Here is a 25637-nt window from a genome sequence, read left to right as displayed (position 1 = left end):
AGTGCTGGAAATCTGAAATAAAAACAGAAAATGCTGGAAATACTCAGCAAGTCCCGGACACCTGATTATTGTCCAGCCCAATAAGACACCCTTGGGGCATGGGAGACAGCGCTGGGAAATTGATGCTTTTTCCCTCATTATATACCTGAAAAAATGGCTGCAGTGGGGTCCAATTTCTACCCCACTCACGACTGAAAGTACATTGATGTCTGTACACCTGGGGAACAGTTCATGGAAATGATCTCATCGCTCCCTGACCATTGTCATCCCAAAGCACTTCACATGTAATTAATTCTTTTATGAAGTTCAGCCATAGTTGCTATGCAGCAGAAGGTAATGTAAACAGAACAGCCAATATACACACAGCAAGTTCTAAACAACACATGAATCACAAATAATCCAGGGGGGTTCTTCTGTTTTGGTGACGTTGATTAACACATTTTCTGCAGCAGATAAGTTATCTGCTGTTTTTAACTTCTAATCTCAAGTGCAATTCTGCAAAATCACCTGACGAAAAAGGGTGTGGATGGTTTATAAATGTCTTGGAAGAGCCGAACGCAATTAGTTCTGTTTATCCAGCTGATCAGACAACGTAAGTGAAAATAAACAAGAAACTGGCCTATTCATTCAGAACATCATGAGGTAAGAGAGATTTTCCTGTGTAAATAGCATGTTTGATATAAGTGTCTGCCGTGGCTCAGTGGTGGCACTCTCGCCTCTGAATCATTTATGATTCAGAGACTATCTGTAATCACCATGCATTGTTCTGTGATTTATAAATGCGTAGGCTTCGAGGAGTTCCTGACATTTACCTGAGGAAGGAGGAAGCCTCCGCAAGCTTGTAAATTTCAAATAAAATCGTTGGACTATAACTTGGTGTTGTAAAATTATTTACAATTGTCAACCCCAGCCCATCACCGGCATCTCCACATCATGGCCTCTGAATCAGTGAGTTGTGAGCTCAAGTCCCACTCCAGAGAGTTGAGCACAAAATCCAGGCTGGTGTTCCATTGCAGTACTGAGGGAGTGCTGCATTGTTGGAGGTGTCGGATTTTGGATGAGACGTTAAACCGTGGCCTCTTATGCCCTCTCAGGTGGATGTAAAAGATCCCATGGCACTATTTCAAAGACGAGAGGTGGTGTTCTGGCCAATATTTATCTCTAAACAAAAATCACTAAAACAGATTATCTGGCCATTATCACATTGCTGTTTGTGGGACCTTGCTGCCTGCAAATTGGCTACCACGTTTCCTATATTACAACAGTGATGACAATTCAAAAGTACTTCATTGGCTGCAAAGAATTTTGGGATGCCCTGAGGTTGTGAAATATGCTATATAAATGCAAGTCTTTTCTTTCTTGATAAAATACAATTCTTTATATTACACTAATTAAACCATAGAAGTCCATGTCCTAAAGTCGCTTGCTCCCTCAGCTGATGAATCAGTCGTCCTCCATGTTGAACACCACTTGGAGGAAGCATTGAGGGTAGCAAGGCCACAGAATGTACTCTGGGTGGGGGACTTCAATGTCCATCACCAAGAGTGGCTCGGTAGCACCACTACTGACCGAGTTGGCCGAGTCCTGAAGGACATAACTGCTAGACTGGGCCTGTGGCAGGTGGTGAGCGAAACAACACGAGGGAAAAACTTACTTGACCTCGTCCTCACCAATCTACCTGTCACAGATGCATCTGTCCATGACAGCATTGGTAGGAGTGACCACCGCACAGTCCTCGTAGAAATGAAGTCCAGTCTTTGCACTGAGGACACCATCCAACGTGTTGTGTGGCACTACCACCGTGCTAAATGGGATAGATTCAGAACAGATTTAGCAGCTCAAAACTGGGCATCCATGAGGCGCTGTAGGCCGTCAGCAGCAGCAGAATTGTATTCCAGCACAATCTGTAACCTCATGGCCCGGCATATTCCTCACTCTACCATTACCAACAAGCCAGGGGATCAACCCTGGTTCAATGAGGAGTGTAGAAGAGCATGCCAGGAGCAGCACCAGGCGTACCTAAAAATGAGGTGCCAACCTGGTGAAGCTACAACTCAGGACTACATGCATGCTAAACAGCGGAAGAAACATGCTATAGACAGAGCGAAGCGATTCCACAACCAACGGATCAGATCAAAGCTCTGCAGTCCTGCCACATCCAGTCGTGAATGGTGGTGGACAATTAAACAACTAACGGGAGGAGGAAGCTCTGCAAACATCCCCATCCTCAACGATGGCGGAGTCCAGCACGTGAGTGCAAAAGACAAGGCTGAAGCGTTTGCAACCATCTTCAGCCAGAAGTGCTGAGTGGAAGATCCATCTTGGCCTCCTCCCGATATCCCCACCATCACAGAAGCAAGTCTTCAGCAAATTCGATTCACTCCACGTGATATCAAGAAACGGCTGAGTGCACTCAATACAGCAAAGGCTATGGGCCCCGACAACATCCCAGCTGTAGTGCTGAAGACTTGTGCTCCAGAACTAGCTGCGCCTCTAGCCAAGCTGTTCCAGTACAGCTACAACACTGGCATCTACCCGACAATGTGGAAAATTGCCCAGGTATGTCCTGTCCACAAAAAAAGCAGGACATATCCAAGCCGGCCAATTGCCGCCCCATCAGTCTACTCTCAATCATCAGCAAAGTGAAGCAAGGTGTCGTCGACAGTGCTTTCAAGCGGCACTTACTCACCAATAACCTGCTCACCGATGCTCAGTTTGGGTTCCGCCAGAACTACTCGGCTCCAAACCTCATTACAGCCTTGGTCCAAACATGGACAAAAGAGCTGAATTGCAGAGGTGAGGTGAGAGTGACTGCACGTGACATCAAGGCAGCATTTGACCGAGTGTGGCACCAAGGAGCCCGAGTAAAATTGAAGTCAATGGGAATCAGGGGAAAAACTCTCCAGTGGCTGGAGTCATACCTAGCACAAAGGAAGATGGTAGTGGTTGTTGGAGGCCAATCATCTCAGCCCCAGGACATTGCTGCAGGAGTTCCTCAGGGCAGTGTCCTAGGCCCAACCATCTTCAGCTGCTTCATTAATGACCTTCCCTCCATCATAAGATCAGAAATGGGGATGTTCGCTGATGATTACACAGTGTTCAGTTCCATTCGCAACCCCTCAGCTAATGAAGCAATCCGAGCCCGCATGCAGCAAGACCTGGACAACTACCAGGCTTGGGCTGATAAGTGGCAAGTAACATTCACGCCAGACAAGTGCCAGGCAATGACCATCTCCAACAAGAGAGAGTCTAACCACCTCCCCTTGACATTCAACGGCATTACCATCGCCGAATCCCCCACAATCAACATCCTGGGGGTCACCATTGACCAGAAACTTAACTGGACCAGCCATATAAATACTGTGGCTACAAGAGCAGGTCAGAGGCTGGGTATTCTGCGATGAGTGACTCACCTCCTGACTCCCCAAATCCCTTCCACCATCTACAAGGCACAAGTCAGGAGTGTGATGGAATACTCTCCACTTGCTGGATGAGTGCAGCTCCAACAACACTGAAGAAGCTCGATACCATCCAGGACAAAGCAGCCCGCTTGATTGGCACCCCATCCATCACCCTAAACATTCACTCCCTTCACCACCAGCGCACAGTGGCTACAGTGTGTACCATCAACAGGATGCACTGCAGCAACTCGCCAAGGCTTCTTCGACAGCACCTCCCAAACTCGCGACCTCTACCACCTAGAAGGACAAGAGCAGCAGGCACATGGGAACAACACCACCTGCACGTTCCCCTCCAAGTCACTCGTCATCCCGACTTGGAAATATATCGCTGTTCCTTCATCGTCGCTGGGTCAAAATCCTGGAACTCCCTTCCTAACAGCACTGTGGGAGAACCTTCACCACACGAACTGCAGCGTTTCAAGAAGGCGGCTCACCACCACCTTCTCAAGGTCAATTAGGGATGGGCAATAAATGCCGGCCTTGCCAGCGACGCCCACACCCCATGTACGAATAAAAAAAAAATCACTCTTGGTCCATTTGCTTTCTATGTCTTCGGTCGTGTCAATGTAACATGTTGGAAAAAAGCTATTATTAATGCTACCAAGGGTTGTTAATCCTTCTTAATAATAACTTCCACAATGCTTTGGGCCCGAGTGTGACCGAACATGCAAGCTTTATTATAGACACAAGAACAACGTTCTAATGCATTTATACCAAACAAGAAAGTTCTCTCGATTCAGGAACTGTCCCTCTAAATTGGAAAATTGCACATGTCACTCCACATTTTAAGAAAGGAGAGAGAGGGAAACCGGGGAATTATAGACCAGTTAGCCTAACATCTGATGTGGGGAAAATGCTGGTGTCCATAATTAAGGATCGGGTGACTGAACACCTCGAGAATTTTCAGTTAATCACAGAGAGCCAGCATGGATTTGTGAAAGGTAGGTTGTGCCTGACAAACCTGATTGAATTTTTTGAAGAGGTGACTAAAGTAGTGGACAGGGGAATGTCAATGGATGTTATTTATATGGACTTCCAGAAGGCATTTGATAAAGTCTCACATAAGAGACTGTTAGCTAAGATAGAAGCCCATGGAATCGAGGGAAAAGTACGGACTTGGTTAGGAAGTTGGCTGAGCGAAAGGCGACAGAGAGTAGGGATAATGGGTAGGTACTCACATTGGCAGGATGTGACTAGTGGAGTCCCGCAGAGATCTGTCTTGGGGCCTCAATTATTCACAATATTTATTAACGACTTAGATGAAGGCATAGAAAGTCTCATATCTAAGTTTGCCGATGACACAAAGATTGGTGGCATTGTAAGCAGTGTAGACGAAAACATAAAATTACAAAGCGATATTAATAGATTAGGTGAATGGGCAAAACTGTGGCAAATGGAATTCAATGTAGGCAAATGTGAGGTCATCCACTTTGGATCAAAAAAGGATAGAACAGGGTACTTTCTAAATGGTAAAAAGTTAAAAACTGTGGATGTCCAAAGGGACTTTGGGGTTCAGGTACATAGATCATTGAAGTGTCATGAACAGGTGCAGAAAATAATCAATAAGGCTAATGGAATGCTGGCCTTTATATCTCGAGGACTAGAGTACAAGGGGGCAGAAGTTATGCTGCAGCTGTACAAAACCCTGGTTAGACCGCACCTGGAGTACTGTGAGCAGTTCTGGGCACCGCACCTTCGGAAGGACATATTGGCCTTGGAGGCAGTGCAGCGTAGGTTTACTGGAATGATACCCGGACTTCAAGGGTTAAGTTACGAGGAGAGATTACACAAATTGGGGTTGTATTCTCTCGAGTTTAGAAGGTTAAGGGGTGATCTGATCGAAATTTATAAGATATTAAGGGGAACGGATAGGGTGGATTGAGAGAAACTATTTCCACTGGTTGGGGATTCTAGGAGTAGGGGGCACAATCTAAAAATTAGAGCCAGACCTTTCAGGAGTGAGATCAGAAAACATTTCTACACACAAAGGGTGGTAGAAGTTTGGAACTCTCTTCCGCAAACGGCAATTGATACGAGCTCAATTGCTAAATTTAAATCTGAGATAGATAGCTTTTTGGCAACCAAAGATATTAAGGGATATGGGCCAAAGGCAGGTATATGGAGTTAGATCACAGACCAACCATGATCATATCAAATGGTGAAGCAGGCACGAGGGGCTGAATGGCCTACTCCTGTTCCTCTGTTCCTAATAAGTATTTATATAACAATGTTCTGATACAGTTATATCAAATAAACAAAGATGGTACAACCTGTCCCTGGAAAGTTTCAAGCTGATCAGGTTTCGTAGGGTGTGTGTGCCTCCGTCACCCCAGAAGCTGCTCCTACCTTTCGCGGGACAGTGTTTCAGTTTATATAACTTTCTGAAGCATATTTGCTTCTGGTAGCTTCACGACATTAGTCCCATGATGGAGTCTGTCCCAGACATCTCCTCTCCCCCAGGGTGCTCAATTTTCCAGACATCTTTATCCATTCTATGGTGTTAACTGTAGTCCATTCTATCCATCTTATTGGGAGGGACATGCCCTTATCTTTCTGTGTATTTTGATTGTTCCGATGCAGAAATTTAAAATGTCTCATCCTGTGTACCCCAATCGCTAAAGTTACCTAATTATCTGAACAAAGCTCCTGCAATTAACATACAGGATTAGTCTGTGTCCAAGCCCTGAGTCTTTGATTGTGCCTTGGGACATTTTGTTAGCTGTTTCTGACAATTGGTCTTCAATGTGTCTGTTTAACAGTTTTATTGTCTGCAATATTCTCAATCACTTTGCCTGGTGTCAGGCACATCATTTCCTGTGGGATGCTGGCTCCCTCTGTATTCTCACAGACGCAAGGTCTGCCCACAGTCTCGCTTTTTAGCCAAGCGCCTAAAGCTTTGCAGGATGGGATACATGATTATGTCAAATTGTAACTGTAATTAGTGATACTTATAGTCACGGTCTGTCTGTGATTGAGTGGAGAGGAGGGAGAATGCCCGGGCACAGTGCCCCATGCTCTGGAAGTAGTGTGAACAGCTGCAGTCCGTCACTTCAGAAGGTGGAGTGTGAAGTGGGCAGGGGGGTGAAGTCAGCCAGAACATGGGAAGACAGGAGGGAGGGGGGGCAGTACATGCAGGAAGGGAAAGAGAGGCAAAAAAGCCCCGAATGCTGTTTGGAGAGGAGAAGAGTTCAAAAGAGAAACTCAAGAGAGCAGCGTAGAGATGACAAGAGCCCCGAGAGCAGCCTGGAGAAGGACAGGAGCTGAGAAGGAGAGAGGGAGAGAGAGACTCACAGCAGGATCAAGGCAGCTGAGCTGAATAGCCCTGCACTAGTCATTTGCAATAAAGCAAGATATTACCAGCCTATCCCTCCCCCTTCCCTCTCACTTTTTCTCTCACCATTTCCCTCTTTCTCTTCAAAAGCAGCTCTGACAGGAAAGGGAAGCGAGCGAAATGGAGGGCAATGAAGAGAATGTTTAGGGAATCGAGATTCCGCTCTCCATGTTCTCTAACATTTAAATCTGTAACTTTTGTCAGATAGCTCTGACCGTGGTAACCGGGCATGCACCGAGCTCTCTCCTAAACAGGACAGTTACAGCCAGGCGGTAGCTAATCAACGTAAACTGGGCTCTGCCTGACTGTAACTTGCTTCAGTTTAAAGGCACTCGAAGTGTCAACAGTCTCACTTGAATACTTTAACCTGCACTGACTAACTGTAGACCTGGAGCTCTGAGACACCAAGGGCCCGATTTTACCAGGGGTGCGGGTTCCCGGCGGGTAGGCCTGCGGGCGCGTTCAAAACGTGCCCGGTGAAATTAGTGGGTTGTCCGCGCGATCGCAGCAGGCAACACACTAATTACATAAGAACATAAGAACATAAAAGAACATAAGAAATTGGAGCAGGAGTAGGCCAATCGGCCCCTCGAGCCTGCTCCGCCATTCAATAAGATCATGGCTGATCTGATCCCAACCACAAATCTAAAGAACACAAGAAGTCGGAGCAGGACCCGGCCACACAGCCCCTGGGCCCTCTCCGCCACCCACAGGGCATTGACCGATCCGAACTCAGCTTCATGTCCAATTTCCTGCCCGCTCCCCATAACCCCTAATTCCCTTTACTTCTAGGAAACTGTCTATTTCTGTTTTAAATTTATCTAATGATGTAGCTTCCACAGCTTCCTGGGGCAGCAAATTCCACAGACCTACCACCCTCTGAGTGAAGAAGTTTCTCCTCATCTCAGTTTTGAAAGAGCAGCCCCTTATTCTAAGATTATGCCCCCTAGTTCTAGTTTCACCCATCTTTGGGAACATCCTTACTGCATCCACCCGATCAAGACCCTTCACAATCTTATATGTTTCAATAAGATCGCCTCTCATTCTTCTGAACTCCAATGAGTAGAGTCCCAATCTACTCAACCTCTCCTCATATGTCCGCCCCCTCATCCCCGGGATTAACCGAGTGAACCTTCTTTGTACTGCCTCGAGAGCAAGTATGTCTTTTCTTAAGTATGGAGACCAAAACTGTATGCAGTATTCCAGGTGCGGTCTCACCAATACCTTATATAACTGCAGCAATACCTCCTTGTTTTTATATTCTATCCCCCTAGCAATAAAAGCCAACATTCCGTTGGCTTTCTTGATCACCTGCTGCACCTGCATACCAACTTTTTGATTTTCTTGCACTAGGACCCCCAGATCCCTTTGTACTGCAGTACTTTCCAGTCTCTCGCCATTAAGAAAATAACTTGCTCTCTGATTTTTCCTGCCAAAGTGCATAACCTCACATTTTCCAATATTATATTGCATCTGCCAAATCTCCGCCCACTCACCCAGCCTGTCTATATCCCCTTGTAGGTTTTTTATGTCCTCCTCACTCTACTTTCCCTCCCATCTTTGTATCATCTGCAAATTTTGATATGTTGCACTCGGTCCCCTCCTCCAAATCGTTAATATAGATTGTAAAGAGTTGGGGACCCAGCACCGACCCCTGTGGAACACCACTGGTTACTGGTTGCCAGTCCGAAAATGAACCATTTATCCCAACTCTCTGCTTCCTGTTCGATAACCAATCCTCCACCCATGCCAGAATATTACCCCCAATCCCGTGATTTTTTATCTTAAGTAATAATCTTTTATGTGGCACCTTGTCGAATGCCTTCTGGAAGTCTAAATACACTATGTCCACTGGTTCCCCTTTATCCACCCTATACGTTATATCCTCGAAGAACTCAAGCAAATTTGTCAGACATGACTTCCCCTTCATAAAGCCATGCTGACTTTGTCCTATTAAATTATGCTTATCTAAATGTTCCGTTACTGTCTCCTTAATAATAGACTCCAAAATTTTACCCACCACAGATGTTAAGCTAACTGGCCTATAATTTCCAGCCTTCTGCCTACTACCCTTTTTAAATAACGGTGTTACATTAGCAGTTTTCCAATCTGCCGGGACCTGTCCTGAGTCCAGGGAATTTTGGAAAACTATCACCAAAGCATCCACAATCCCTACTGCCACTTCCCTCAAGACCCTAGGATGGAAGCCATCAGGTCCAGGGGATTTATCCGCCTTGAGTCCCATTATTTTACTGAGTACCATTGGATCCACTTACCTGCTCCTCCGGGTTCCCCGACGCTGATCTGCGCGTCGGGCGGGCTGCGCATGCGCAGTACGATCTGTCAGCTGGAGGCGCTCTATTTAAAGGGGCAGTCCTCAACTGACAGATGCTGCCACAAACAGTAAAAATTACAGCATGGAGCAGACCAGGGGGAAGGCTGCTCCCAGTTTAATGATGCCTCACCCCAGGGATCATTAGATGGGGTGAGGAGGAGGGAGAGGACAGAGATCATCCCCCCAGCGGCCGGGAGGAAGTGGCCTGCCTCTGCCACCAAGAAGGCCTGGCCCGAGGTGGCAGAGGGGGTCAGCTGCGCCACCAACATATCGCCCACCTGCATACAGTGCAGGAGGCGCACCAATGACCTCAGTAGGTCAGCCACAGTGAGAACACGTAGTCTTTCCCCTACACTCTCTCTGCCACAACACTGCCCCCACCCCACATCTCCTTCAGCACCGCCAACACTACTCTGTCACATCACCCCTCATACCCACTCAAACCCCATCCTCATCTTACCTGCACCTACTCACCTCGCGAGTACTCATCCCGCCACTAACACGCAACCCAATCCTCATACAATGTCATGGCTCTATCCCATACTCACCCTCTCGTGCATCTCTCTCACGGCCAGCCTCACTCAACCTGCCACCACCTGTGCTGCAGCCACAGGGCATGCATCGCATATGTGCAGTAGGCAGCGTAAGGCAAACGTGTCGTGAGCATGAAGGGGATGCACAAGGGTGTTTGAGGGTTTGTCATGGTTCCTACTTCTTTTGAATTGAAGAACAACTCACATCACACATTATATTGGCGCCACTAGTGCCATGTCTTCGCGAATCCTGTCCGGTTTGTGCAATAATGCCCGCTCCTGGGTATCCCTATGAGGACCCACCACTGATGCCACCCAGTGTGTCACTGCAGAGTGGGTGTAGGTGTATTTGCCGGGCCCATCTGCGCCGACGACTGAGAGACACTGGGGATGTCCCCGGTTGCAGCCTGGAAGGCTGTGGAGGTGCCCTCACGGGCACCGAAACACAGGGGGCGTCGGCCCAAAGCATCTCCCAGGTCAGGGCATGAACAGGAGCAACCTGCCACCACCTCTGCTGGAACCACAGGGGTAGCACCACGTAGGGGTACCAGGAAACGAAAACCCAAAGTTCCGTGAGCACACAGGGATTGCACCAGGGTGTTTGTCTATTTGTTATCTTTTTATTTCCAGTCTTTGAATGGCAACACGAAATAAAGTCACTTTTTCTCACCAATGCTGCCACCTCTTGTCCATACTTCTGCAGCTTGTGCAATATGTCCCTTCCGTGCACCTCATCATCATGACGACGACCACCCTGTCCCACCCATTGGGTATAATCCAGTGGGTGCAGGTGTACAGGCACCACTCTTCTGTGGAGGGAGCCTGTATGGACCCTCGTCTGTGCACGTTATGACATGTGAACGCCTCACACAGTGTGATGTTAGGAGAACCGTTGGCATATGAGTGCCTCCCTGGCCTGACGAGCACGCAGGTGAGCCGGTGTTCGGCCCATGGGTCGTTCCTCCTCCTCTCGCTCGTACTCCTCCTCTTCCTCCTCCTCCTCCTCCTCATTGTCGTCCTCAATGTGGGTGGCGGGTGTGCACGGGGCCTCCTCCAGCGGCACCCCTCTCTGTAGTGCCATGTTGTGCAGGGCACAGCAGACAACTATAATTCGTCCCACTCTGAATGGCGTGTATTGGAGCGCTCCCCCAGAACGATCAAGGCACCTGAAGCGCATCTTGAGCAGCCCTATGGCCTGCTCAATTGTAGACCTGGTCGCAATGTGGCTGTCATTATACCGACGCTGTGGCTCAGTAATGGGGTTCCTCAGAGGTGTCATAAGCCACGTGTGCAGGGGATATCCCTTGTCGCCGAGGAGCCAGCCGTTGCCGGTGTTGGGTGCGTGGAAGAGGGGCGGGACGGTGGACTCCCTGAGGACAAAGGCATCGTGGCAGCTGCCAGGGTATCTGGCGCATACGTGTAGGAATCTCTAGCGGTGGTCACAAATGTGCTGGGCGTTCATGGAGTGATACCCTTTCCTGTTGATGAACAGCCCTAGCTCATGTGGAGGTGCCTGTATTGCGATGTGGGTGCAATCGATTACACCCAGCCACAGCATGGAATCCAACCGCCCTCTCCGTCTGGCTGCGCTCATCCATGGCGAAGTTGATGTAGGTCGAGGCCCTGCGGAACAACCCATCGGTGACCTGCCTTATGCACTTGTGTGCAGACGACTGAAAGACCCCGGTGATGTCCCCCGTGGCACCCTGGAAGGATCCGGAGGCGAAGAAGTTGAGGGCAGTGGTGACTTTGACGGCGATGGGTAAGAAGATGCTGCTTGGTCCATCCGGGAGCAGCTTGTCATTGAGGAGGCTGCAGATGTCGGCGACTACCTGGCGAGTAACTCTGAGCCTACGTATGCACTGCTGCTCAGAGAGGTCCATGATGCTGAGCCTCGGTCTGTAGACCCTGTGCGGAGGGTAGTGCCTCCTGCGACGCATCTCTCTCTGCGGTTGCCCTCCATCCTGCTGTGCAGGTGGATGTGCCACAGCACCGTGTTGTGGGGATGCACGTCTCTGAGGCGGATGGCGTGGACTGCGAGGCTGCTGAGGCTGGTCATGCTGTTCGTCCTCCGAGGAGGTCAACGCAGCCCCCATCTGGCAGGTGTCGGTCTGCGGGGTTGTGCACGGTAGAAAAGTGTGTCCTCGCACAGGGGTTGCACTTCCACGCCGGTGAATCTTCTGGCTTGGAGGAGGGTGGTGGAGGGCAGGCGTTGCCCAATGTTACGGAGTGTCCTCCTGCGTTGGGGAAGGCTCTCCCCCTCCCCACCTGTGGAGTGCACCTTGGCAGCTGCCACAGGCTGCCGGCTGCAACACGTCTGGTTGGAGTGAGAGTGTTTCCCCCAGTATGTGAAACAGTCTGGGTTGAAGGTAAAATCCCACACTTCCTAATAAGACAGCTGAATCAGGTCATTTAATGACCTGAACAAGCAAAGTAAATACACTCAAGTGGCATCCCGCTGGCTTTAATTGCCTGCGGGATTCCCACCAGCGGGGGCTGCGCACGCACCCCCGCACGTCAGCGCGGAACCCGGAAGTGGCCGGGATCGAGGCGCGATCCGGTCACAGACCTGGATATCGGGATTTTTGAGGCCCCCCCCCCCGCCGAGAACGCACTGGAAACCCGGTGCTAAAATCTGGCCCCAAATGTTGGTTTGCTGCCAGAACTTAATTTGCACATTTAATCAACAGACCAATATTTAATCAGCACACTGTTCAAACTATACAACATGCAGAAGGTTGACAATTCAGGTTAGGTAAAGAAAGAATGACTTGCATTTATATAGCACCTTTCACAACCTCAGGACATCCCAAAGTGTTTTACAGCCAATTAAATACTTTTGAAGTGTAGTCACTGTTTTACTGAAGGAAATGTGGCACACAGCAAGGTCCCAAAAACAGCACTGTGATAACGACCAGATAATCTATTTTTAGTGATGTTGGTTGAGGGACCCATTGGCTCATCTTCGAAAACAGAATATATTTGGTTAGAATTAAGGAATAATAGAAGAGCTATTATTCTGCTGGATGAGTACAACGGGCCACTAAATAGTGGGAAGGAGATAGAGGAGCAAATTTGCAGGCAAATTACAGAACGATGCAAGAACTTTGGAGTAATGATAATGGTTGGATTCAATTATCCTACTACAGGCTGGGCTAATAAGAGTGTAAAGGACAAAGAGGGGGAGAAATTCCTGAAATGTGTACAAGAGAACTTTCTTGATCAGCATGTCTCCAGCCAATTGAGGAAGGAAGCAGTGTTGGACCTAGTTCAGGGGAATGAATTTGGGCAAGTGCAGCATGTTTCAGTGAGGGAGCAATTAGGAAACAGTGATCACAATATCATTAGGCTTAGAGTAGTTATCGAAAATGATAAGAAATATACAAACGTGAAAACACTCAATTGGAGGAGAGCTATTTTCAGTGAGTTGTAAAGGGATCTGGCCATGGTCGATTGGAATCAAAGATTGACAGGTAAAACAGCAAATGAGCAATGGGAGGCTTTCAAAGAGAAGATGGTACGCATACAGACTAGACACATTCCCAGGAGGGGGAAAAGAAAAGCATCCAAAAACTAGAACTCCCTGGATGACTAAAGATATAGAGATTAAAATGAAACAGAAAAAGGAGGCTTGTGATAAATGTTTGGTTCATAATTCAGTAGAGAACCAAGCAGAATACAAAAAGTACAGGGGAGAACTGAAAAAGGAAATAAGACGGGCAAAGATAGTGTGTGAAAATAGATTAGCGGGTAACTTATGAAGGCACCCAAAAGTCTTTTATAAACATACGAATAGTAAAAGGAATGTGGAGGCAGAGGGCATGGTTGAGGTACTAAATGAATACTTTGCATCTGTCTTCACTAAAGAAGAGGATGCTGCCAATGGCACATAAAGGAGGGGGTAGTAGAGAAATTGGATAGGATAAAAATAGATAAAGAGGAGGCACTTAAAAGGTTGGCAGCGCTCAAAGTAGAAAAGTCACCCGGTCCAGATGGGATGCATCCTAGGTTGCTGAGGGAAGTAGGATGGAAATTGTGGAAGCTCTGGCCACAATCTTCCAATCCTCCTTGGATATGGGAGTGGTGCCAGAGGACTGGAGGATTGCAAATGTTTCATCCCTGTTCAAAAAAGGAGAGGGGGAGAAACCCAACAATTATAGGCCAGTCAGTCTAACATCGTTGGTGCGGAAACTTTTAGAGACACTAATTCGGGACAAAATTAATTGGCACTTAGAAAAATATGAGTGAATAATTGAAAGCCAGCACGAATTTGTTAAAGGCAAATCATGTTTGACTAACTTGATTGAGTTCTTTGATGAAGTAATGGAGAAGATTGATGAGCTTAGTTCAGTTGATGTTGTGTATATGGACTTTCTAAAGATGATTGATAAAATATCACACAATAAAACATGTTAGCAAAATTGAAGCCCATGGGATTAAATGGGGAGTGGCTACATGGATAAGACATTAGTTAAGGGACAGAATACAGAGAGTAGTGGTGAACGGTTGCTTTTCAGACCAGAGGGAAGTGTGCAGTAGTTTCCCCCACTGCTCTATTTGATGTATATAAATGACCTTGGGAATATGGGGCATAATTTCCAAATTTGCACATGACACAAAACTCAGAAATGTAGTAAACAGCGAGGAGGATGATAACAGAGTTCAGGAGGACATAACAGATTGGTGAAATGGGCAGACACATGGCAGATGAAATTTAACGCGGGGAAGTGTGAAGTTATTAATTTTGGAAGGAAGAATGAGGAGAGGCAATATAAATGAAATGGTACAATTTTAAAGGGAATGCAGGAACAGAGAGATCTGGGTGTACGTACACAAGCCTTTGAAGGTGGCAGGACAAGTTGAGAAGGCTGTTAAAGAGGCATATGGGAATCTTGCCTTTATAAATAGAGGCATTCAGTTCAAAAGCAAGGAAGTTATGCTAAACCTTTATAAAACACTTTCTGGGCACCAGCTGGAAGGTTGTGTCCTATTCTGGGTACCACACTTTAGGAAGGATGTCAAGGCCTTAGAGAGGGTGCAGAGGAGATTTACTAGAATGGTGCCAGCGATCAAAGTCTTCAGTTACGTGGAGAGACTAGAGAAACTGGGGTTGTTCTCCTCAGAGCAGAGAAAGTTAAGGGGAGATTTGATAGTGGTGTTCAAAATCATTAAGGGTTTTGATAGAGTAAATAAGGAGAAACTGTTTCCAATGGCAGAAGGGTCGATAACCAAAGGACACAGATTTATAGAACCAGATGCGATGTGAGGAACCATTTTTTACACAGCGAATTGTTATGATCTGGAATGCACTGCCTGAAAGGATGGTGGAAACAGATTAAATAATAACTTTCAAAAGGTAATTGGATAAATACTTGAAAAGGAAAAAGATGCAGGTGATAGGGAAAGAGCAGGGCAGTGGGATTAATTGGATAGCCCCTTCAAAGAGACAGCACAAGTCCAATGGGATGAATGGCCTGCTTCTGTGCTGTATCATTCTATGATTCTATGAAGTAGTGCCATGGGATTTTATGTTCACCTGACACCACTGACAGTACAGCACTCCCTCAGTATTGTGCTGAAGTGTCAGCCTAGATTTTGCACTCAAATCTCTGGCATGGGACTTGAACCTCACAACCTACTGACTCATAGGCCACAGTGCTACCACTGAGCCATGGCTGACATAGGTACTAGTTCAATTAAATGAGTTTGGTTTACCCGACGGCTCATCTGGTTAAAGCAATGAGTAGCTCAGCCATGTAAGCAGAAAGATCCCAGGATCCGATTCTGAATTCCTGCTGGCTGCAAGTTCTCTGGTATCAGCGGCTTGAGCCTTTGCCGATCTTTGCTGTGACCCTCCTGTGCTCAGCTCCTCTCCTGCGATATCCGACTCCTGCTGGCTGCTGACTTTGCTCCAGGGACAACCGTCCCAGCCTAAGATGTTCCCCTTGCCTCCAAACTGCACAGCAACCACCAGCTGCACAGAGGAAAATACTGAGCCATAAGATCCCCTCTGGAAACAGTCTCTAGGCACGACAGAAACAAACAGGTAACTCTATTCCATCTTGTGATCAAATCATAGGCAAAACCTTTAGGTTTTGTTTTCCACAGAAAAGGGGTCTAAATGATGAAATATGATCCTGAAACAATAGTGAAAATTCTGGACTGCCTTGTAATAAAAGAGAATTTACCTCATTCCGTTACTGTAAAGTAGTGGCCTTAATCATAAGCTTATTTTCGGGGAGGCTGCGAGGCTGGCTGGTGGGGAGGGGCAATGAAGGTTGTGGTGTTAATTTGCACCATGACAGTATGGGACAGACTCCATGGTCCAGCTGGTCTTTTCCTGTCTGTTATTTTTGTATGTTCGTGTGTTTGAACTTCTGGTTATTATTTGAATTGCCAGCTTTTTTGGGACTGCTTATTAGCTTTACTGAGTTTCTTGAGTTTCTATGTTGGACTGTACATAATAATTTCCCCATAGCTATTTCTTTCTGAATGTTTAACAAAACTATTAAATATTTAAACATATTTCTTACAGTGATACTGAAAGGAACTCCCTGAAAATGAAATTACTTCAGCTACAATGTCACTTCACGTGGAATCTACAGATGGAAGATGTTGAGTGGGATGATTTGCAGGAACGGCTAAATTATATAATAGAGTCTGATATTGTGAAATATCAAGCCATGCCTTACAATCTACTCGCTTTTGTAAACTGTATGAAAGGAAACCGCGAGGAGTCAATCAACAATTTATGGGAAGCTGAAGAGATTTTGATGAAGAATCACAAACATGAAATTGGAAAAAGAAGCATCATCACATATGGAAACTATGCCTGGGTATATTATCACGTGGGTGAACTGACAGAGGCCCAGTCCTACCTCGACAAGCTGGAGATGATCTGTCAACAATTTCCTAATGGTTCTCGGTACACAGCAATGATACCTGAAGTATACGGAGAGAAGAGTTGGTCGCTGTTGAAATTTAGCAGGAAATATTACGAAGAGGCAAATGAGTGTATTGAGAAGGCACTGGAGGGGGATCCTGATGACATTGAATGGAATGCAGCTCATGCAACTGCTCTGTTTCGACTTAAAGAAACCTTTGGAGACCCACAGTGTCCTGAACACTGCAAAGCAGTGAATCAGTTACACCGCGCCTTAGCACTGAACCCAAATGACACTTTTGTCAAGATCATGTTGGCTCTAAGACTACAGGAATTCAATCAAACTGAGAAATGTTGTAGATTAGTTGAAGAAGTACTGCTGAAATCTCCTGATGATCCATATATAATTCAGTATGCAGGCAAATTTTTAAGAAAACAAGGGTCTGTTGAATATTCCTTACAGCTATTGAAAAAGGCACTGAAGATTAAATCGTCTTCAGCACTCCTTCACCACCAGATTGGCTTATGTTACAAAACTAAGCTGATTGTACTGAAGAAAACACGTCCGAAATACATTAATCATGAAGAAAGAAAAGAATTGATTGAACTTTGCAAATACCATTTCCAAACAGCGTTTGATCAGAAACCCTCACTTATTTTTGCAATATTTGATTTGGCAGAAATCTTTGCAGAATCCGGAGAATATTCCAAAGCCGATGACATCTACGTCAACCTACTTAGAAATGAAGATTACAGCCTTTTGAATAAACAATTAATACGTTGGAACTATGGACAGTACGAGCTGCATGAGAAGAGATCCCAGCTGAATGCCATTCATCTTTTCAAGGAATGCTTAAAACTCAAAGTTAACACCAAGAAAAACGAGAAATGCCGTGCAAAATTGAAACAAATTGCTGAAGATCGAATGAATAGATATTCAAGAGACAGTGTAGCCTTTGGTATATTGGGGCTAATACACCAGGTTGATGGCAAGAAATCAGAAGCCATTGAATTCTTTAAGAAAGCCCTGGAGGGTGATCCTGAGAATGAAGAATATCGAAGTGCTCTACGAGAGCTGCATCAGGTTACATAGGGCAATGTTAAAATGTGTCTCCGATTTACCTGAGGAAATTGAATCCCATTTTCAATGTGTTGTTTTGCAGTAAATAGTTCAAAAATAATCTTAACATTAGTTGACAGACTTCCCATTTGACATAGGGTTGTGTTGCTACTCATCGACCCTATCATGCTGCATTCATGTTCCCACTTGCTATGGTTACAGTAACGATAAGTATAAATTTCTGAGCTAATGACAAGATTTCAACTCATTTTTTTGCTGATTTCAACAGCTGAAACTGAAATGGACATAGTTAGTAATTTTAGCTTTGGCCGATGGTGTAAAACAGGTGATCCAATCCCCATCAGCCTGCTCTCAATCATCAGCAAAGTGATGGAAGGTGTCGTCGACAGTGCTATCAAACGGCACTTACTCACCAATAACCTGCTCACCGATGCTCAGTTTGGGTTCCGCCAGAACCACTCTGCTCCAGACCTCATTACAGCCTTGGTCCAAACATAGACAAAAGAGTTGAATTCCAGAGGTGAGGTGAGAGTGACTGCCCTTGACATTGAGAATCCCTACGTGGTCAGTTTTCGGTAAAATATTAAAATGCCTACGTGGCAAAGAAGCAGAATGCAAAATGGTTAGAAAGGGTTAATTAGTTAGTAACTGAGATTGGTACAGGTGGCCTGGCCATATGTTTGCGTAGTCAGCAGGTTTGCATTGTCTTATCAATGTAGAGTCTTTGATGTGATTCAAGGACTGGTCTGAATGTCTCCATGTTTATGGCAGATCAATATAGGTAACGAGCTTAGCCAAAGTTGAAAGACATTCCAAGTTGGGAGATAAGGAACAGAAGGAACAGGAAAGAACATTCCAGGTTGGAAGGTGAGGAAGTATCCCCTTTGATGTCTAACAGCAGCTTGATCAGCACATGGACGATCTATGATTGGCCGGCAATAATGTAACCTCGCATGGCAACCTATGCCCGGCTTATGATTGGCGTTGACCCTCGTTAAGTATGTTCCAACCCCTATTGATCTGTATAAAAACGTGTGGATTTCTGTATGTTTCTTGTTCTTGCTCTGCCAGCATAGAGGGACTCTATCAGGAGTCCAAATCAATGCTGCAGACTAAGAACCCTGCTATTAAAGTTGTGTTGAACTTTAAAATGTATTCGACTCAGTTTTTACTGAACTAGACTGAGGGGAAAGAATCCGGATCGTCATTTGGTGGCCTGTACGGGGATATTAACGGTCGTTCACCGAGAGTTCGCGGAGTAAGAGACGGATTGTCTCAGACACAGAGGAAGGAAATAGCGCCCCGATGTAAGTAGTCTTAATTTACTACGTCGGTTTTCCTCCAATCCGTCAGTCTGATGACGAATCGTCCAATCACTAACACTCGTGTGGCGTCCTTACAAGATTCAGGTCAGTCTGGCGAATACACAGAAATAGCAGGAATAGGTCAGTGGTCGAATATCACTGAGGGTCAGCTCCGGCTGAGGGTCAGCGTACGTACTGAGGGAATAACTTGTAAGCGGTAGGTCAGTGGTTAATATCACTGAGGGTAGTCAGGGTTTAAGATCCTGGTGATTGGATATAAACAGGAACTAGTGATCAAAATATCACTGAGTCAGGGTTCGAATTCCTGGTGATTGGGTATAAACAGGAACTTCGAGTCCCTGGGGATTGGGTATGAACGGGAACTGATTGCTTGTGCTGATCGACTACAGAAGGAAGTGCCTGTCTCAACGTGCAGCCTTAGACCGGTTGTTAAGAGGGGAAATCCCCCACGTGAAAGTCAGGACCTTGAAGTGGGCGTAGGGACCAAGGGCACTTAGGATTGTGAGGCACAAGCATCAGTACCGTCCTCAAATTCTGTAATAAGCAACTGAGTGGCGATAATACGGTTGTGTTGACTAGTTGAATAAGAATAAAAGACTGGGGAATGGTCAATGGCCATTGGGAGGAACTAAAAACTTAGATGACGCCAAAACGGCTCAGGAATTAATTTGGAAAAATAACAGAGGTACCACAGCCAAAGAACTAATTGCTTTATGGAGACAGTACTGTAAAAAAAAAATATGGATAGAATTAAGTGACTAGACAAATGTTTGAAAGACAGAGACCCGAAAAAGAGAGGTTTTGTTGTTTAAGTGTACTGTCCCTTTAAAAAGCCTGTCTTGATCAGCGTTTTTTTTTGTCGGTGTTGTGGGCCACGCCCCCTTCTTACTGTGTCTTACGTGTTTTCTTCCTTTGTGTAATGTACCTGTCTTGTCATGTGTTTAATTCTGATACTGCTGAATTAAAATTGGAGTTATTTAGGTTAAGTGACCTATTAAATTCTGGTTCTTATAAAGTGTGGGCATGTTAAATTCCAGACATGGGATCTTCAAAAAATTGGCATTTTGAATGTTTATTTTGTGATTGGCTGTGGTTTAAAGAGAGGTTAAAAATTAACGGGATACATTAAAAAAACTATCTGGTATCATTGTGACAGGAAAAGTCGGAAAGCTGGAACAGCTCAGAGCATTGATTATAATCACATCCACTAAAAGTATGTGAAAAAATAGTGTGCAAAAGTATAGTATAAAGCAATCCACAAATGTGAGAAGTAAAAAAATCAGTCAAACCTGTGTGAAGAGAAATTTTGAAGGTGGGAACATAATCTCAAAGGGAGAAGGATCAAAATACTCCGACCACAAGAGCAAGTTAATATTAACCCCTTCCATCCCAAGAAGCCAGACTGTCATGCCAAGAGCAGTTCAAACAGATAGAAATGACCCAGTCGGTTGAGAACTGTCTGAGGCTTGCCCAGAACACAGGTGAACATGAGGTAACAATTTGTATAGGTTATATTAGTAAAATTGTCCCAATCACTCGGAAATGCCAAAGGCTACAATTGACTGAGATATAAGTTTTCACGCTACAGTGAAAAATTGATAAGAAAGGAATGTAAAACAAATCATATGAAAAGGAAGCATAGGTTAGACAATTGGAAGTCCATTACTTGAGCTATGTACTGACACAGGGTACTAAATGCCTATCAGTTTTACCCTGCCACAGTATGATAAGGAAGTTTTGACAAGTTCTGGGGCTATTCAATTTTATTTGAAATTAATAGTAGAATACAAGATCTGACCAAAGAGGGGAGACCTTCCCTGACAAATTATATAACTCGCATTGAGAATGCTAAGAAAACTCAACAATTAGATCAACACCTCCTAACTCAAGTGTTAAAACAAAGAGCGACATGGAATGGAGGTGGACATCGTAAAAAGAGATAGGCAAATATGGAGACGTAAAGATCTGTGATAAGTGATATAGCAACTGCCTTTGCCTCAGTTGTTAACTGTAAACAATTTTACAACACCAAGTTATAGTCCAGCAATTTTATTTTAAATTCACAAGCTTTCGGAGGCTACCCCCTTCCTCAGGTGAACGATGTGGAAAATCTGATCTTCCACTGAAAATCTGATTTTGACTGATTTTCCACATCTGATCTTCCACTGAAAATCTGATCTTGACTGATTTTCCACATCGTTCACCTGAGGAAGGGGGTAGCCTCCGAAAGCTTGTGAATTTAAAATAAAATTGCTGGACTATAACTTGGTGTTGTAAAATTGTTTACAATTGTCAACCCCAGTCCATCACCGGCATCTCCACATCAGTTGTTAACACCATTGATTTGACAACATTAGATCAAAAGGTCAGAGATTTAGGGTTTCGCATTAAAGATATATTAAAAGATAAATGAAAATACAGATAAGGAATTGTCTGAGGATCAAATGCTGACCATATATTTGCAAAGGATAGCTACAGTGCTAGAAACACATGCCCAAACCATTAATAAATTAATAAAAGAGGAATATAACGTATCTTAGCAGGCGGCTGCTAATGATATCTGCTTAATGTGGTTACATCTTGAAAACACAGAGATTAGGACTTGGAGTTAGAAATTCCAGTCTGCAGCCCTGCGTACATGTGGGAGAGACAGTGTTTATTTCAGACAGGCTGCGTGCTTCAGAGAGAGAGCGAGAGAGGGACTATGCAATTTCTCTCTCCTGTTTTGTTTTCTGAATTTGTTTCGGGTAAAGGGATTATTCCTTTGGATAAATAAATAATAAATGAAGATTTGACAAATTAATCACTTGGGCTCTCAAGAAGAGCCGCAATGGATTTTCTGTGTTTCTTTTAAAACAGGTGACCCTGGTTTTTTTTTGGGACCACGTGAGTGTTGATGGTGCAGGATTACCAAGAGTAGTTACAAAGTTACGGTGCAACCTTTGCTGGAGAAATTTGGTGCAGGAAACGATCCAGTGGTGTTAAAGATTTAAGACTTTAGCTGCAGACATCAGCGGATACCAAATGTCACAGCGTGGTGATATCAACCTGATTCTCTTCTTTTGAAAACATTTTGATTTGTTTTGTTTTAACCTATTTATTGTCGTCCGAGACAGAGTGCTCGAGGTGGGGAGAAATGGGAATTTTTCTCTAAAGTCATTGAATTGGGCATGATAAAAAAATCAATCTGGCATAAATATACAATCTAGTGGAAGTCAGGAAAGTGTAGTTAAGAATAGTAAATTGATAGCTTTCTCGTGGAGATATTTGTGTCCTTGCCTATAATGAATAATGAGAAAACTACACTCAATAGCCTGGCCACTACCCTGACATCGGGACCATGCAGAGGGAGATAAGCACTCTAGACACCCCTGATCTTTTTGATAAGATAACCTGAAAACCTAAGAATGGCTACAGTGGACATAAAAGATACAAATGTATGTTGCCATCATCTGAAACGGAGATCAGGATGAAGAACATGATTACAAAGGCCTATGGTCTGGTGAGCTATTGCAACCACTCTTTAAACAAACCAGTTGCTTTTACAGGACTGAATCCTACAGGACATATGATGTGTGCCATGGAAAATGTTCGGAAATACCATGAGGAAGCAGAGACTGGCCAGCAGAAAGTTAATATCTAAGAACACTAAGCTCATTCCTATGAGATGCTGCTAGTATGCGGAGATACATGAAGAAGATACAGTGAAGAATGAGTCTCAGACAGGCTCAGTTACTTGACAACAGCACAACAGGAAAATGGTTAATGTGGTCCAGGCGAGTGAGAAATCCTTTTAAACAAGGCACTGACACATGGTCCATAGAGAAACCAACTAATTAATGAAACAGTCAGGAAACACTGGTATCAATCAAAAGGACTGAAATTAAAGTAAAGAGGGACACAGTAATTTGGATTTCCAAAATTCAGGGTTAGGTTCCCATCAGTTAACAATAAAATTGGGAGAAACAATATTTAGAAGATATCCGCACGATGGATACAAAATTACAAGATTATGAGGGGCCCAGATAAAGTAGACAGGAAGTACCTGTTTCCCCTAGCAGAGGGTTCAAGAACTAGAGGATGTAGATTTAGGCTGATTGGCTGGAACAAAATTAAAGGGATGTGTTACTAGACATGCTGTCACTGTGTGTCCACATAGTGTTGGACACAGCCTAGAAGCACAGTGTGGGTTTAATAATACCGGTACCAATCCGGATATTAACTGTACCATGGAGGCCCTAGAGGCGGATCTAAAACCCACTTAAGTGGCATATGCCGGAGAGGACGAATACTGTGTTACAACTAATTTGAAAACGTTTAAATATGCCAATCTAACTTGTGATATTTTAAGTCCAGAATTCTACTCCATTTCTGAAGTCCTGGTTCGGATTGGACCCGAGGAACTGGTAGAGATACACCGGCATAACCTCACCACCTTACAAGTTTCTGAGAATGTCAGAAAGGACTTGAAAGCATATCAGGACACATTTGGGTATCTGACACCCCTGTTGCCTAAATACTTGAAAGCATTGCGAATGGAGATACGCCTCTCCCAGAAGGTTTATTATAACCTACAACAGGACAATAACAACATTAAGCATGACATTGACCAAATTAAAGTCACCACCTGGTGAAATGACCTCTGGAATTTGGGACTGAATATACAGATCCATCTTTGGATTAGATTAATTTCATATGTATTAGTCGCAGTGCAGTTTGTTGTAATGTGCTTCTTGATTTTCATTGCATGTAATAAATGTAAGCAGAGGATGAAGGGTTTGGCAAAGATAATGAAACAGAGCCTGGGTAAGAATGTCCCCATTGTCTCTGTGGTTTCAACTAAGAACACATCTTAATGGTACCGGGAGTAGCACCCGCTGGGGTAAGGTGCATGTAAAAGGGAAGACAATTATAGTTTGATAGGATTATCAGATGCTCTGCCTCTCTTCCACCCGGACTGGTGGCCAACACGAAGGGAACCTGGTTAAGATGAGGTACAGCATCTAACGGGATATTGTAGGGAGAATTTGGATTAAGGGATATAATGGGGAGGGCACCAATTCACAGGTGTAAAATGGTCTGAAAGGTACCATTCAGTCTAGTTAGGCTGGAAACAAAATAGAAAGCACCATAGGATATTTGACTCTGTTAGCCTTTTCAAACTAACATGAATAGGTTTAGCTGACCAAGGACATTCGCAGCTTACTTGAGAGATGTTTAGAAGGAGTCTGTTCCTGAGAACAGATAAGAGTACAAAGGCGTATTGATGAAACATGTCTGTGTTCTATTGGGACTTCTCCAGTTCAAGGGCTAGTCATATTCATTGTTATAAATCTTATAGTTTATTGCTTACTTAAATGTTGCTGCGCTGCAGAACCTGCAGAACCAGTGAGCACCGTAATAATTGGTTATCATGAAATGATAAAAGGGGGGAATGAGAATCCCTACGTGGTCAGTTTTCGGTAAAATATTAAAATGCCTACGTGGCAAAGAAGCAGAATGCAAAATGGTTAGAAAGGGTTAATTAGTTAGTAACTGAGATTGGTACAGGTGGCCTGGCCTCCTGCTGGGCCATATGTTTGCGTAGTCAGCAGGTTTGCATTGTCTTATCAATGTAGAGTCTTTGATGTGATTCAAGGACTGGTCTGAATGTCTCCATGTTTATGGCAGATCAATATAGGTAACGAGCTTAGCCAAAGTTGAAAGACATTCCAAGTTGGGAGATAAGGAACAGAAGGAACAGGAAAGAACATTCCAGGTTGGAAGGTGAGGAAGTATCCCCTTTGATGTCTAACAGCAGCATGATCAGCACATGGACGATCTATGATTGGCCGGCAATAATGTAACCTCGCATGGCAACCTATGCCCGGCTTATGATTGGTGTTGAGCCTCGTTAAGTATGTTCCAACCCCTATTGATCTGTATAAAAACGTGTGGATTTCTGTATGTTTCTTGTTCTTGCTCTGCCAGCATAGAGGGGCTCTATCAGGAGTCCAAATCAATGCTGCAGACTAAGAACCCTGCTATATTAAAGTTGTGTTGAACTTTAAAATGTATTCGACTCAGTTTTTACTGAACCAGACTGAGGGGAAAGAATCCGGATCGTCAACATCAAGGCAGCATTTGACCGAGTGTGGCACCAAAGAGCCCTAGTAAAATTGAAGTCATTGGGAATCAGGGGGAAAACTCTTCAGTGGCTGGAGTCATACCTAGCACAAAGGAAGATGGTAGTGCTTGTTGGAGGCCAATCATCTCAGCCCCAGGACTTTGCTGCAGGAGTTCCTCAGGGCAGTGTCCTCGGCCCAACCATCTTCAGCTGCTTCATCAATGACCTTCCCTCCATCATAAGATCAGAAATGGGGATGTTCACTGATGATTGCACAGTGTTCAGTTCCATTCGCAACCCCTCAGATAATGAAGCAGTCCGAGCCCGCATGCAGCAAGACCTGGACAACATCCAGGCTTGGGCTCATAAGTGGCAAGTAACATTCGCGCCAGATAAGTGCCAGGCAATGACCATCTCCAACAAGAGAGAGTCTAACCACCTCCCCTTGACATTCAACGGCATTACCCCCGCCAAATCCCCCACCATCAACATCCTGGGGGTCGCCATTGACCAGAAACTTAACTGGACCAGCCATATAAATACCGTGGCTACGAGAGCAGGTCAGAGGCTGGGTATTCTGCG

General features: G+C 44.9%; 1 protein-coding gene across 3 annotated transcripts; it reads left to right on the top strand.

Moving 5' to 3' along the window:
- Window positions 1–545: 545 nt before the first annotated feature.
- LOC137340164 (interferon-induced protein with tetratricopeptide repeats 5-like) lies at window positions 546–25001 on the top strand. Of its 3 annotated transcripts, none has more exons than XR_010966725.1 (3): window positions 546–642; window positions 16196–18144; window positions 21809–25001. XR_010966725.1 is itself a non-coding variant. In XM_068002517.1 (2 exons), exons 1-2 carry the CDS (start codon window positions 638–640, stop codon window positions 17634–17636), a joined length of 1446 nt encoding a protein of 481 aa, XP_067858618.1. In that variant the 5' UTR covers window positions 546–637; the 3' UTR covers window positions 17637–18775. The 3 variants fall into 3 exon arrangements, 1 of the variants encoding a protein (XP_067858618.1); XR_010966724.1 differs by lacking the exon at window positions 21809–25001 and adding an exon at window positions 18396–18775; XM_068002517.1 differs by lacking the exon at window positions 21809–25001 and having other exon boundaries at window positions 16196–18775.
- The last annotated feature ends 636 nt before the right edge of the window (window positions 25002–25637 follow it).

The sequence above is a fragment of the Heptranchias perlo genome, chromosome 21, assembly GCF_035084215.1.
Source record: "Heptranchias perlo isolate sHepPer1 chromosome 21, sHepPer1.hap1, whole genome shotgun sequence".
Lineage (NCBI taxonomy): Eukaryota > Metazoa > Chordata > Chondrichthyes > Hexanchiformes > Hexanchidae > Heptranchias > Heptranchias perlo.
The sequence above is the reverse complement of the archived record's forward strand: the minus strand, read 5'-3'. Positions and strand labels throughout refer to the sequence as shown.